A 14,410-nucleotide genomic window follows, 5' to 3' on the forward strand; every position below is an offset into this window, starting at 1 on the left:
ATAATACAAATTTTTATTTGTGGGTATAATTTTTCTTATAATGTAAACTAAATAAGTGGCACTATATTATTATAATTATTATATATATTTATTAGGTTTTGAGGTTTTTTATGTATGTATGTATATATGGAACTATATTAGTTTAATTCAATATTTCAGTATTTATAGTATTAGCACCAAAACTAAATTTCAGTAATTGCTATTATTATTAATTTCATTATAATATCAGACTATATTAAATTTTAATGTCTGTTTGCAATTTATGTGCAGGAGGTGAAGATTTTGATCAGAGAGTAATGGAGCATTTTATTAAGTTGTACAAAAAGAAGACTGGAAAAGATATCAGAAATGATAATCGTGCTGTTCAGAAACTTCGTCGTGAAGTAGAAAAGGCCAAGAGAACTTTGTCGAGTGCTCATCAGGCTCGTATTGAAATTGAATCAATGTACGAGGGTGAAGATTTCAGTGAAACTCTCACAAGAGCTAAATTTGAAGAATTAAATATGGTAAGAAGTTTTTTAAAATTATTTAATAATGAAAAGTTTTTGATTTTAAAAAGTTTTTGGTGTTTTTTAACATTAAAATCTTTTTTATTTAGGACTTGTTCCGTTCAACCTTGAAACCTGTACAGAAAGTTTTAGAAGATGGTGATCTACAGAAAAAGGATATTCATGAAATTGTACTTGTTGGTGGATCTACTCGTATTCCCAAGATCCAGCAATTAGTAAAAGAATTTTTCAATGGAAAAGAACCAACCCGAGGAATAAATCCTGATGAAGCTGTTGCTTATGGTGCAGCTGTTCAAGCTGGTGTCCTTAGTGGAGAAGAAGATACCGGTTAGTGTCTTGGTGTTTTTAAAACTCTTGTAAAACATTTGTGATACATTACTAAATGTTAGCAATGTATATTTGTATTATTTTTTTCTTTTAATTTTAAGGTGCATGTTTTCTTTTTACAATTTTTTAATATGTGAAATGATGAATCTTTTACATTTGATGTCAAACTGGAAATTTTTTGACAATTATTCTATTATCCTACTTGCAATATAAAATTCTATAAATGAATAAAAATTTAAAATTCTATTAAATAAAATGATTTAAACAATATCTTTTTCATTTGATGTTTTATGAAAAGCTCAAAGATATAGGTAATTAATAAAATACTCTTTCTACTTAGGAGAACTAGTTTTGCTGGATGTCAACCCTTTGACTCTTGGTATTGAAACTGTTGGTGGAGTAATGACAAAACTTATTCCAAGAAACTCTGTTATTCCTACCAAAAAGTCCCAGATTTTCTCTACTGCTTCAGACAATCAGAATACTGTTACCATTCAGGTAATTTTAAAAGCCAGTAAACTTTAATTTTTAAAAAAGAAAAGGCAGGCTAAAACTGAACTTTTTTTTTTTATATTTATTGTATAGGTGTATGAAGGAGAGCGTCCATTGACAAAAGATAATCATCAATTAGGAAAATTTGACTTGACTGGAATTCCTCCAGCTCCAAGAGGTGTTCCTCAAATTGAAGTGACCTTTGAAATTGATGTTAATGGTATCTTGAAAGTAACAGCAGAAGACAAAGGTACAGGAAACAAAGAGAAGATCACCATCACTAACGATCATAATAGGTTGACTCCGGAAGACATCGAAAGAATGATTAAGGATGCGGAGAAGTTTGCCGACGACGACAAGAAGGTTAAAGAACGCGTAGAAGCTAGAAACGACTTGGAATCCTATGTATATTCTCTTAAAAACCAAATAGGTGATAAAGATAAATTGGGTGCTAAACTTTCTAATGAAGATAAAGAAAAATTGGAAGAAGTCATTGAAGAAAAAATAAAATGGCTGGAAACCAATCAAGAAGCAGACACGGAAGAATTCAAAGCCCAGAAAAAAGAAGTCGAGGACATCGCCCAGCCCATTATTTCCAAGTTATATGCGGGGGCAGGTGGCGGTGCACCTCCAGAAGAGGAGGACGTAAAAGACGAACTATAAATGTGATGATATTAGTAAGTTTTCTTCATCTAGAATTTGGCCGTGTCAACTTCAGATGAATAATTCCATTTGAAATAGTATTTTAGTTTCTGTCCATTACATTAATGGTTCTCCATTATACATCATCATATTGTCATTTTTTGCCATTTCTGTAAAGAACAGAATGGACTGAATAACTTACTGGGAACAGTGTCACTGAATATTTATACTGTTTTGTCTTTTGACTTGTAAAATCACATTTGAAATGAATAAATTGTAAATACACTTCATTCAGTTTTGTGTTCTCTCTCTCTCTAAACGGATTTAAGAAAAACTTTAATAAAGTATTTATTAATGTCAATGTAAAATATTGTAATAATATAAATTTATACAGTGTAATAAAATTTAAGAGTTAATATTGGATCATTAATTTTAAGTCCATTTCAAAAAATTTTGTTTGGTGATTGTAGGCAATTCTAGTGAAATAAGAATTTTTAACAAAAATTAATAGGTATTTAATTAATCTAACTTGAATTAGAGGATGTACTCCCAATTTTGAAACTGGTGTTAATGCTTTCATGACTGGTCACCCCTTGAAGTTAAAAGTTAATAGATAAAGTTTTTTAGCATTTTTAGCACAATACATTATCTGCAGTTATAAACGAAGAATGCATTCTTTATTTGTGCATTCCTTTATTCGTCCGCGGAATCTGTTTAAAAATTAATACTCGAGAGTACAGTATTTCAGAGTTGATGAGAGTGGCAACTTGCGAAATGTATTTTATGTAAAAAGAAAATGTACTAAACATCAAATTTAAGGAATCATATAAAACGTTTAGAGCAGTGTTACTCAACGGGGCGATATCGCCCCCGTGTGGGCGTTTTTCCATGTTGAGGGGGGCGATTAGTAACAATTTATATTTTGGGGGACGAAGAACAATTTTCTGGGTGATATAGTATAACATTATGTTAACGAATAAAATATCTAATTATTCTTATATCGTACAATAATAAAATAACATTATACTAGTCACTAGTCTGTTCAATGCAGTACGAATTTGGCGTTAGCCTTGGCCCTCCGCATCGGAATTTTGAAGCGAAGGGGGCGACGATTCGTTAGAGGTTGAGAAACACTGGTTTAGGTGAACCCGGGGCGGAATGGGATAGCTAACGAAGATAAAATTGTCAACAATAAAAGAGAAATAACAAAAATATTACATTATATCCTTTATTATATTTGGCACAATTATTTAAATTAGATAAATCATTAAAAAAAACTTGCCCACATCCCGTTCCGCCCCGCACTCTGGGCAGAATGGGGTATGAGATTAATATTTCTTTTCTAATATTTGAGCATTAGTCTTGTTGCTTACAAAACTCAAACCAGCACGGAATCGTCATCGTCGCTGTCGAAACCCGCACAAGACATAACAGCCCATTTTTTGCACGTGACACATGAACACCAACCGTCAATCGACTATTAGTAAGCCTTGGTGCAGTAAAGGCAAGTCGTATCATCATCATCTTTCGAGTAATCGTCTCCTCCTTGTTCTTTTTTACTAGACTTTGGACGGTTCCCGTAAAGGAAAAAAACATTGCGCCCCAAAGCACGTGCTTCTAAAAAATGAAGTAGAGAAAAAAGTTTGATTGCTTTTTGCGTTATTTCATTCTAAAAATACAAATAGATCTTTAATAAACTAGACTATATAAATTTGGTTAAATTATAAAATACACCATATACTTTACAAGTGTATCAACATTAAAACAATGAATTTCATCAAAAAATCACGACGCAAGGTTTTATTGGTCAACGACAAAGAGAATCTCGGTAACCGAGTATTCACACTGACGCGTTGTCGCAGTCTGAGTATAGGACGGAGCAAACCAATTCCCTCACCTCTCATATTTAAATCGTCTTTCCATTTCGTCCCGGGTTCCCCTACATCATGTTGAATTTTGGCCTTTTAGTGCTCTGAGCAGAAAATCTAAAAAATAAAACCTCAAAAAATAAAAAAATCCTGTTGAATTTAGAAAAAATTTTATTACCAATAATAACAATACTCTTTCGACATCTAAAGCTCCAGATTTAGAAAAAACATCGACGGGGCCGCTGACAAGAAAAAGTCAGCATTTCGCCAGCGATCAAGATATGTTGAATAGCAAAAGGGCAACTAATATAAAATACTGCATTCTGTACAGTTGTCTGAGATAGGCAAGTAATTTCACCAGTGTACCTTAAAATCGCTATCCCAATATCCCGTAAGAAGGTTCAGTGTAGCCTACCCATTTGAAAGTTTTCGAACGTAAGGCGTGCAGTCAAAGACATTGCGAACCGCTGACGGAATTTGAAAAAATGCCGCACGGAGGAAAACGAGATGACCATTTCCCCGAATTATCATCCATTCGGACCGTTTTGACCAAAGCTGTGCCGACAGGTGAGGCAAAGAAGAAACAGCCTCGGGTGACAGAATTTAGAGAGCCGAAACTTTCGATTTTGTGTATTACACGAGATTTTTAAAGTAGTAGAAAATTAACGAATTCGATTTTAAAAATTCTTAACCGTACATTAAAGGAACTAAATAGAGCCTTTTGGGGGGGGGGTTAGAATCCTATCTACTTCCGTTTACGATAGCTTTTGGAAAAAGCATTATTAATGAGAAAATCCTTTTCAATTTTTAATGTCACATGCTGGCGATCACGTGCATAAAAGAAGAGTACAATCAGCCTTAAGGTATTTGTCTACTATTGTGAAAGTGCGAGTTCCAATTCTGTCGACATATTATTTATAATTTATCATAGACGTAGCATTTTTAACCCTAATCTATGATGGTCGGCCATAGTGATGAGCGATCCAGTGATTTTCCGATATGGCAATCATCCGAGACCGTTCGTTTTTAATCACGATTTCGCCACACCGTAGCTAATCGGATTCACAGTTTCATCTATGACACGTGATCTACATTAAAATTATGCACCGGAGTCATCGACGATTTCTTAACGGCGATCAACGAGTCAGAGGCGGCGTTAAAAAAGAAACGAAGATACCGGAGATTCCCCAAAAGTTTTTTCCGAAAAATAATATTTGAAGTCAACACTGCACGCGGGGCCTCTAATTCAAATTTGTCTGAAGTCCGCGAAGCTATAACGAGCCAGTAAAATCCACTAGTTCCATAAACGGGATCTTAGAGAGCTTGTACGAGACCCGAGGATAGTCGGGCCCTGGACTTACGATTGGCAAAATATAGATCACGCATCGCAGGCAAAACTTTGATTCCGATGGGCAAGGTGGCAGAGAAATCGTAATCGCCATCTCCGAAAAAATCGCGGCGATAAAAAATAAGGGTCGGAGATGACCGCCAAATCGAAAAATCACCGGATCGCTCGTCACTAATTTCAACGACTTAACGTCTACCGGCGACCTAGAAAATATCGGAAAAAATTAAAGAAATTTTACACTTTTAATTTTGTAAACAATTTATATATACAAGTTTTATTTAGTTTATTTTGTAAATAAAAAAAAATTTCTTCACAAAATTTCAACCAGTAAGTTTTGGTAGCGAGAGTATAGCTTTCGGGTATATAAAAGGAAAAAAAGCGCGATTGTGGCAACTTTTCTTTGTCGTCTTCGGAGCCGGTCGTTGTTGAAGGTATAAATTATATTTAAATTGTCCGTTATCAAAATAATTTTCGTAAAATGTATAGATGAAGGATTATGTATTATAATATAAATTTATTAATCGAATAGCTGTTTCAGAAATGCGGATGATTTTGGATTTAAAATTGCCGTTTTGAATTCAAAACCACGTGGTAGGCGCTCTTTACAGAGATTTTGGTTTAGCCTTCCATTCTCATAAAATTATCCGTTTTAAACTTAATTTCACGTGCCTGTGTACAGAATTAGGCATTTTTTGGGGATTAAAATTGTTACTTTTGAAATCCTTCGGGACGACCGATATAAATTTTATTTCTTAATTTTTATCTAACTGTGTGTGTGTAGTTTGCGAGTTCGACGATATGCGGGTTAAAAGAAATTATGGTTTTTATAACTAACGAGGTGGATTTTTAGCACGTAATCCATATTTCGATGCCATTTTAGGGACGATGCCAGAGCGACAACTTATCCTGAAGATATTTCTGCTTACCTGCATTAAGAGAATTAATAATCGTTGACAATAGCAAAAAGTGAAAATGTGATTAAACATTAAAAGACAATTATTGATATTCTCTTCGGGGAGCTTCCTTTGTCAAATATGGTGTCGAAATGATGGTAGCATTTAACTTAGAAGAGATGAAGATTATCCGCTCTTGTACTTTGCTAAACAGACGTTAATTTTATAAAATGTTTTAAATTAGCTAAGGTGACTGTTAGGTATGCACCTAGATAATTATATATTTGAGCCCTCTGTGGCGGTGGTGGATCGGGCACCGAGCCGACCGACTTTTGTCGTCTTAAATACTACTATGCATATGTAGCTAGAACTATTTCTTAGATGCTGATAGTTCTTAGGTGCTGATAGTCTTAAATACTCCTTTTTGTCCAACTCCTTGCTGCCAAGCTTTAATGCCCCGTAATATGTACTTGAGATTTCAAGGTCCCAAGTACAAAAATGTAAAATTCTTTGGGGGAGATTTTTGGCACTTGTACAGATTAACGGGTACGGCTATTTGAGAGGTTTACTTCCATAAAATTAACTAAATCTAGACTAATTTCACTCGAATATTTCCAAAACACGTATAATTTGTTGAAATGATCGATATAAAATATGCTATGAACAAAAAATTGTCGGAATACTTATCGAGTGTACCCGTTCGAAGACGCCATTGCTTAAGCTTGTTTTCGTCGCGGAACGGCACATCCTTCGTACGCGTCCGCTTCCAATGTGTCGGTGCTATTCGGTCACGTGACTACTCATCTCTGACGTGTTCCTGATAACTTATTCTTTTTGCGAAGAATTCACTGAACTTTAGAGACATCATTAACAGAAATATTAAAACTTCATTCCATTCTAAATATGGATTAAAATCAACATATAATAACGTATGATAATGCGATAAATAACTAATAATTCTGTTCTACTTTTCAATGGTCTAATCTCTCATGTCGTAAACAAAATTGTATAATATTTATTTACATCGACATTAGACATCTTATGTTGCATCTGATTAATATTTATCATCATTATAATATATATCATGATAGAATTGTTGTCGTTAGCGAGTGGTTTTTCCTTTGCTGCTTCATATAGTCAATAATAATAATAAGTCGTTTTTAATCATAATATACTATAGATTTTTTATTGTAATCTATCACGTGATGTCTCTAAAGTTCAGTGAATTCTTCGCAAAAAGAATAAGTTATCAGGAACACGTCAGAGATGAGTAGTCACGTGACCGAATAGCACCGACACATTGGAAACGGACGCGTACGAAGGATGTGCCGTTCCGCGACGAAAACAAGCTTAAGCAATGGCGTCTTCGAACGGGTACACTCGATAAGTATTCCGACAATTTTTTGTTCATAGCATATTTTATATCGATCATTTCAACAAATTATACGTGTTTTGGAAATATTCGAGTGAAATTAGTCTAGATTTAGTTAATTTTATGGAAGTAAACCTCTCAAATAGCCGTACCCGTTAATCTGTACAAGTGCCAGATTTTTTACCGATTGCTATGCTTTTTGTATTAATGTATACATAACAACCAGGGAAAAATTACTGATCGATCATAATATTTAGACTAAAATGTTTACTAATTTGAATGGGGCCCTTGCTGTTGATCGTAATAACCGGGGATCTCGACAAAACGGTTCTTATTGTATTCGCGTTTTTCACCGGATGCTCGCCCTCTGGTGTTTAAAAACAGAACTACTCTATCTGGGTTGTTTGAATGTTATTCGTATATTGTCAACAGTAGAGATGAATAGTAAAAGTAAAGCTTTCTGTTGTGTTCCAAATTGTAATTTCAAAGCCATACGCGATCCCGATATAAGTTTTCATGTATTCCCACATGAAAAACAGATGATTTTTCGTAAATCAGAATTTGGAGAATCTCAGAAATGTAACCGACGGAAAGAGTGGATTCGACTGCTAAGAATTGGCAAAAAAGTTACGAAGTATATGGTAGTATGTTCGAAACATTTTACGCCTGAAGATTATATTTTGTCATGTATGCTATCATGTTTTTATAAATATGTTTAGATTATTGTAATTCGATAGTATTAAAAAATCAAACTGAAAAAGATTGCATAAAGTATAAAGTAATTTAGTATTTGTATTCGTTTTTAACCTATACTATAGGATTATCTTCAATAAAATGTAATTCTATTCAATTTTATATATGTCGATAAACTTTAAAATTCAAGTAATTTTGTGTGGGATAGAAGTCAATGCTGATATTTGCAGACAAAGGGCACAAAAATGTACAGAATGATCTTGCTTGTTTTTCTCGATAATACCACATAAAATGACATGTCCTGCTAGTAATACTTGTTCTCCTTCTATAAAATTTTTCGATGAACTGCTACAAGTAGCATATTTCATTATATCAGATAGTAATATATAATTCATTTTACATTGACGATTAACAAACGACCCAGATAGAGTAACCATTTTGTAAAAATACAGTGCCCTCTATAGTTCATGAAAAACGCGAATAAAATATTGGCAAAAAAGTGACGAAACACCAACTACACCAAAGGTAATCGGTTAAAAACTTTCCCTTTGAAGTTTTTGCAAAAGATAAGTTTTTATTTGACAGGATTTTCCAATTTGGCTACTTGGTATATAAATGCACGAAAAACTTTAATTATTACTTATCAAATATATTTTCTCGTGGTAAAAAGCGAAATTTTATTGGTTATGTATGGAAGAGGAAAAATTTAATGTTTATGGCAAATGGTATCCGTGCCTGAAGTTTGGTGTCTTCGAGCTGCTAACTTTTGGAAGACCAGTGTGCTTATCGATGTACATAAATCATGATTAATACATTCAGTATTGAAAAGAAAATAGTATAAACGTTGTATGTAAATAGTAATATATAGATTGTTTTCGGCTAGTTAAGGCTTAACTAGTAAACATGTTTTTCCTGTGCTGTTTCAAAGTTCAGAATGAAAACTGACTGATTACAAGTATAGGTTATAATAAAATCTTGTTCTATAACCAATCCACATCTGTGGAATCCACGTCATGTGGATTATGTTATGCGAGCAAATGTGTAGTTTGCAGCTGCTTATTCCCCACGCAGCTTAACTAGCAAAAATGGCTAATAGCCTCGTGGGAAAAAAGGCATGGCTTGGGAGCACAACTAAGTGTACGCTAGCTCCTGAATCCTGTAGTTTGTGGTGGCTCTTAGAAACAAGTTCAACATCGCAGCATAACTAGACTTAGCAAGAATTCTGTGTTACTGAATACGGCCCACGTTATCTGTCTACACAACAGTATGGAATTTTAATCAATGAAATTTTGAACTTATCACATGTACTCTAATTGTATTTTTAAAAAGGGAGGCTTAAAGTTCTAATAAAGAATAGTTTTGACAAATATGGCATGATCAAAAAGTTTCCATTCAGAGGTGCTGCAGCAGCATATGTTAATGAGCAAGAGAGAATAAAGAAAGCAGGAATCTAGGCCTGCAATCAATGGTGATTTTGATTAACTTTAGAATCCTTTGTAGAATATTGTGAACACAATGATGGCAGTGTTAACAAATGTGTTCATAACAGGTTCACTGTGTGGTAATCGTTTTTGGCTACAGGAAAAAATGGCAAACATTGCACAATGATGGTTCATACATGTCCAAAACTATGTGACAGTCTGTCCTGATTGCATAATCTACAGCACTGTTGGATGTGGATTTGTCTCCTTGGCTGACTTGCATCTTGTATTTTGTGATCACTACAGAACTTTGTGATGCCTTCACTGGTCAGTGCTGGCTGAAGTCTTGGATAAAGAACTGATTTAAAAAAAAATGCTTGACTGAAATGTGACTGCTTATTTTAGTTGCTCATGACAGTAGCCTTCTCTTGTAAAAAGTGTTTGAATCTTAAGTTTTGACTTCTGATTGAAGACTGGTATATTTAGAATACAATTAGCAGAGGAAATGAAATTTGAGAAAAGTGACAAAAGTCAATATTTTTTATGTAGGTGCAATATATGCAACAGCCTATTTTCCTATAAAACCTTAATTTACCATATTTTCCGGCATATAAGATGACTTTTTAACCCAGGAAAATCTCAAACGTCAGGAGGTCATCATATAGGGCAGGTGCTGGAGTTGGCCAGGACGCCCGGTGTATGGATAGAGAGTGGTGCCGTGCCCAGAAAACATGCATCTTTCACCCATCTGTCCCGCCCTTGTATGTATTCTATTAACGTACCTCTTTCTCTGATCTTGCACCTGAGGACTGCAGTGAAGCGGTACATGTGCAAGATCTGATAGGCAGAGAAGGTATGGTAATAAGATAAAAGGGCAGGCCGGGATAGTCTTATATGGCGAGTATATCCCAAACTATATTTTAACTGTAAAAGTCAGAGGTTGTCTTATACGCCAGAAAGTACGGTAAATAAGATATTAATGATTTAACTATAACTATATACTGAAATCAGCTGCTTTGAATTTAATGATTATAAGAATTTAAAGATTTTTCTGAATGGAATATCTAATTTGCTATTCATTACACAATTCTACCATTAACATTTATTTTTAAATATTTCAGAATGCAAGACCATGTCTTTTAGTTCTGCAGTCCTAATTAGAAATAAATATTAAGCCGGGTCTGCTTTTCATATTTTTAAGGTAATTAATCTTGATAAAAATTAATAAAATCAATTTTAAATTTTACATAAAGTGATGATTTCATAGTTCAGCTGATTGTAATGATTTAAAATTTGAGTCTTTTGCCCCTATCTGAAAAATAAAAAATTTTATATACACACTCCTTTTTTAATAAGTTCCTTAAAAGAAATCTTTTATTCTAGATAAATACAACTGTTATCATTTATGCTCCAAGCTTGTCAGTAATGAATTTCGAAGACTTTCATTGTTCTCCCAAGCTCCTGGTTAGTGCCACAGTATGCATGTCGATTTCAGTTTTCCTGACCACCTAGCAATCTAGTTCACCTCTTCTAATACCTAACAGGTGCACAGATAGCTTTTCTTTCTGGCTCTGCCTGTGTCTGTTCTATTGTGATGTCCTAGTCTATATATTTTAAATAAATTTTGTATGTCATATTTGCAGTTTAGTCGTGGGGTCAAGTGTAGAGGAAGCAAGACAGAAAAATTGTTACTATCAACATTATCAATAATGGGTAGGTACATTTCTTCTGTCTAGTGAAATTTTGTATTAAATGATTAAATAAAAGGGAGTATTTGCTACTAATGAGTGTATGATTTAGAAACCTTTTATGATAATTAAACCATTTTTAAGTTTAATATTTAATAGCGTTTCTTTCTTGTATTCTGTTTTGATTTACTTTTATTTCAGGTTGGTGAAGCAAAGAAGGTATTTATACAGAACCTTTTATTTTGAATGTAAGCATTTTTAAGTTTTCAAATAGTGGAAATACTAAACTTAATTTCTAGAATATTTTTTCCCTCATGAGACAGAAATTTTATGAACTAATTAGTCTGTAACTAATGTTGAGTTACATACATGAACAAAAGTCCATTATAATTTCTGAGCATTTTGTGAACAAGAATTTTTTAAAGAATTAGTATTCATCAAACAAAATTAAGTTTTCAGGAAGATGAACAGCAATAAATATTTGGTTTAACTCTAGAAACTATTAGTACCAATAATGTTAACTTCCTGGTTATGGACATTACCTTGAACAGAAAACAAAATTTACTTAACCTGTCCTACATTGTTCCCGATTTTAAGTTCAGGAAGTTTGTGTAAGAATTAAATATTTAGTATAAATTACAAAAAACTTGCTGAATCTAAATATATAAAATTGCTTGTCCTGACTGACTGATTCGTCATCGTCCAGAGCAAACTGCTGAACCTAAAGAGGTGAAATTTGGTACACAGGGTACGTCGTNGAGGGTGAAGATTTCGGTGAAACTCTCACAAAAGCTAAATTTGAAGAATTAAATATGGTAAGAAGTTTTTTAAAATTATTTAATAATGAAAAGTTTTTGATTTTAAAAAGTTTTTGGTGTTTTTTAACATTAAAATCTTTTTTATTTAGGACTTGTTCCGTTCAACCTTGAAACCTGTACAGAAAGTTTTAGAAGATGGTGATCTACAGAAAAAGGATATTCATGAAATTGTACTTGTTGGTGGATCTACTCGTATTCCCAAGATCCAGCAATTAGTAAAAGAATTTTTCAATGGAAAAGAACCAACCCGAGGAATAAATCCTGATGAAGCTGTTGCTTATGGTGCAGCTGTTCAAGCTGGTGTCCTTAGTGGAGAAGAAGATACCGGTTAGTGTCTTGGTGTTTTTAAAACTCTTGTAAAACATTTGTGATACATTACTAAATGTTAGCAATGTATATTTGTATTATTTTTTTCTTTTAATTTTAAGGTGCATGTTTTCTTTTTACAATTTTTTAATATGTGAAATGATGAATCTTTTACATTTGATGTCAAACTGGAAATTTTTTGACAATTATTCTATTATCCTACTTGCAATATAAAATTCTATAAATGAATAAAAATTTAAAATTCTATTAAATAAAATGATTTAAACAATATCTTTTTCATTTGATGTTTTATGAAAAGCTCAAAGATATAGGTAATTAATAAAATACTCTTTCTACTTAGGAGAACTAGTTTTGCTGGATGTCAACCCTTTGACTCTTGGTATTGAAACTGTTGGTGGAGTAATGACAAAACTTATTCCAAGAAACTCTGTTATTCCTACCAAAAAGTCCCAGATTTTCTCTACTGCTTCAGACAATCAGAATACTGTTACCATTCAGGTAATTTTAAAAGCCAGTAAACTTTAATTTTTAAAAAAGAAAAGGCAGGCTAAAACTGAACTTTTTTTTTTTATATTTATTGTATAGGTGTATGAAGGAGAGCGTCCATTGACAAAAGATAATCATCAATTAGGAAAATTTGACTTGACTGGAATTCCTCCAGCTCCAAGAGGTGTTCCTCAAATTGAAGTGACCTTTGAAATTGATGTTAATGGTATCTTGAAAGTAACAGCAGAAGACAAAGGTACAGGAAACAAAGAGAAGATCACCATCACTAACGATCATAATAGGTTGACTCCGGAAGACATCGAAAGAATGATTAAGGATGCGGAGAAGTTTGCCGACGACGACAAGAAGGTTAAAGAACGCGTAGAAGCTAGAAACGACTTGGAATCCTATGTATATTCTCTTAAAAACCAAATAGGTGATAAAGATAAATTGGGTGCTAAACTTTCTAATGAAGATAAAGAAAAATTGGAAGAAGTCATTGAAGAAAAAATAAAATGGCTGGAAACCAATCAAGAAGCAGACACGGAAGAATTCAAAGCCCAGAAAAAAGAAGTCGAGGACATCGCCCAGCCCATTATTTCCAAGTTATATGCGGGGGCAGGTGGCGGTGCACCTCCAGAAGAGGAGGACGTAAAAGACGAACTATAAATGTGATGATATTAGTAAGTTTTCTTCATCTAGAATTTGGCCGTGTCAACTTCAGATGAATAATTCCATTTGAAATAGTATTTTAGTTTCTGTCCATTACATTAATGGTTCTCCATTATACATCATCATATTGTCATTTTTTGCCATTTCTGTAAAGAACAGAATGGACTGAATAACTTACTGGGAACAGTGTCACTGAATATTTATACTGTTTTGTCTTTTGACTTGTAAAATCACATTTGAAATGAATAAATTGTAAATACACTTCATTCAGTTTTGTGTTCTCTCTCTCTCTAAACGGATTTAAGAAAAACTTTAATAAAGTATTTATTAATGTCAATGTAAAATATTGTAATAATATAAATTTATACAGTGTAATAAAATTTAAGAGTTAATATTGGATCATTAATTTTAAGTCCATTTCAAAAAATTTTGTTTGGTGATTGTAGGCAATTCTAGTGAAATAAGAATTTTTAACAAAAATTAATAGGTATTTAATTAATCTAACTTGAATTAGAGGATGTACTCCCAATTTTGAAACTGGTGTTAATGCTTTCATGACTGGTCACCCCTTGAAGTTAAAAGTTAATAGATAAAGTTTTTTAGCATTTTTAGCACAATACATTATCTGCAGTTATAAACGAAGAATGCATTCTTTATTTGTGCATTCCTTTATTCGTCCGCGGAATCTGTTTAAAAATTAATACTCGAGAGTACAGTATTTCAGAGTTGATGAGAGTGGCAACTTGCGAAATGTATTTTATGTAAAAAGAAAATGTACTAAACATCAAATTTAAGGAATCATATAAAACGTTTAGAGCAGTGTTACTCAACGGGGCGATATCGCCCCCGTGTGG

At 33.2% G+C, this 14,410-nt stretch overlaps 2 protein-coding genes, 1 long non-coding RNA gene and 1 other non-coding gene across 4 annotated transcripts; all 4 read left to right on the plus strand.

The window, feature by feature from the left end:
- Positions 1-246: 246 nt before the first annotated feature.
- LOC111638131 (78 kDa glucose-regulated protein-like) lies at positions 247-2,264 on the plus strand. The gene is made up of 4 exons (XM_023383774.1): positions 247-506; positions 599-836; positions 1,177-1,334; positions 1,422-2,264. Exons 1-4 carry the CDS (start codon positions 297-299, stop codon positions 1,989-1,991), a joined length of 1,176 nt encoding a protein of 391 aa, XP_023239542.1. The 5' UTR covers positions 247-296; the 3' UTR covers positions 1,992-2,264.
- Positions 2,265-5,522: 3,258 nt separating this feature from the next.
- LOC111638135 lies at positions 5,523-11,944 on the plus strand. Its single transcript, XR_002758798.1, has 5 exons — positions 5,523-5,617; positions 10,687-10,766; positions 10,949-11,109; positions 11,209-11,278; positions 11,455-11,944. It is a non-coding gene; the product is annotated as an uncharacterized LOC111638135 (long non-coding RNA).
- Positions 10,815-10,881, plus strand: LOC111638136. Its single transcript, XR_002758799.1, has one exon. It is a non-coding gene; the product is annotated as a small nucleolar RNA snR60/Z15/Z230/Z193/J17 (small nucleolar RNA).
- A 52-nt stretch (positions 11,945-11,996) lies between the features above and the next one.
- Positions 11,997-13,826, plus strand: LOC111638121 (78 kDa glucose-regulated protein-like; the record flags this gene model as incomplete). The annotated part of the gene is made up of 4 exons (XM_023383766.1): positions 11,997-12,068; positions 12,161-12,398; positions 12,739-12,896; positions 12,984-13,826. Coding segments are annotated over 4 exons (1,038 nt in total), but the record flags the coding sequence as incomplete, so codon positions are not given.
- Positions 13,827-14,410: the final 584 nt, after the last annotated feature.

Source organism: Centruroides sculpturatus, unplaced genomic scaffold (assembly GCF_000671375.1).
Source record: "Centruroides sculpturatus isolate CEXI.00-Female unplaced genomic scaffold, Cexi_2.0 scaffold937, whole genome shotgun sequence".
NCBI lineage: Eukaryota > Metazoa > Arthropoda > Arachnida > Scorpiones > Buthidae > Centruroides > Centruroides sculpturatus.

What these genes read in the sequence shown, in the direction of transcription:
- LOC111638131 (XM_023383774.1), top strand. Translation starts at nt 297, where the DNA reads ATGGAGCATTTTATTAAGTTGTACAAAAAGAAGACTGGAAAAGATATC. An exon ending in TAGTGGAGAAGAAGATACCG is followed by an intron (nt 837 to 1,176) that starts GTTAGTGTCTTG and finishes CTTTCTACTTAG; the next exon opens with GAGAACTAGTTTTGCTGGAT. An exon ending in AGAATACTGTTACCATTCAG is followed by an intron (nt 1,335 to 1,421) that starts GTAATTTTAAAA and finishes TTTATTGTATAG; the next exon opens with GTGTATGAAGGAGAGCGTCC.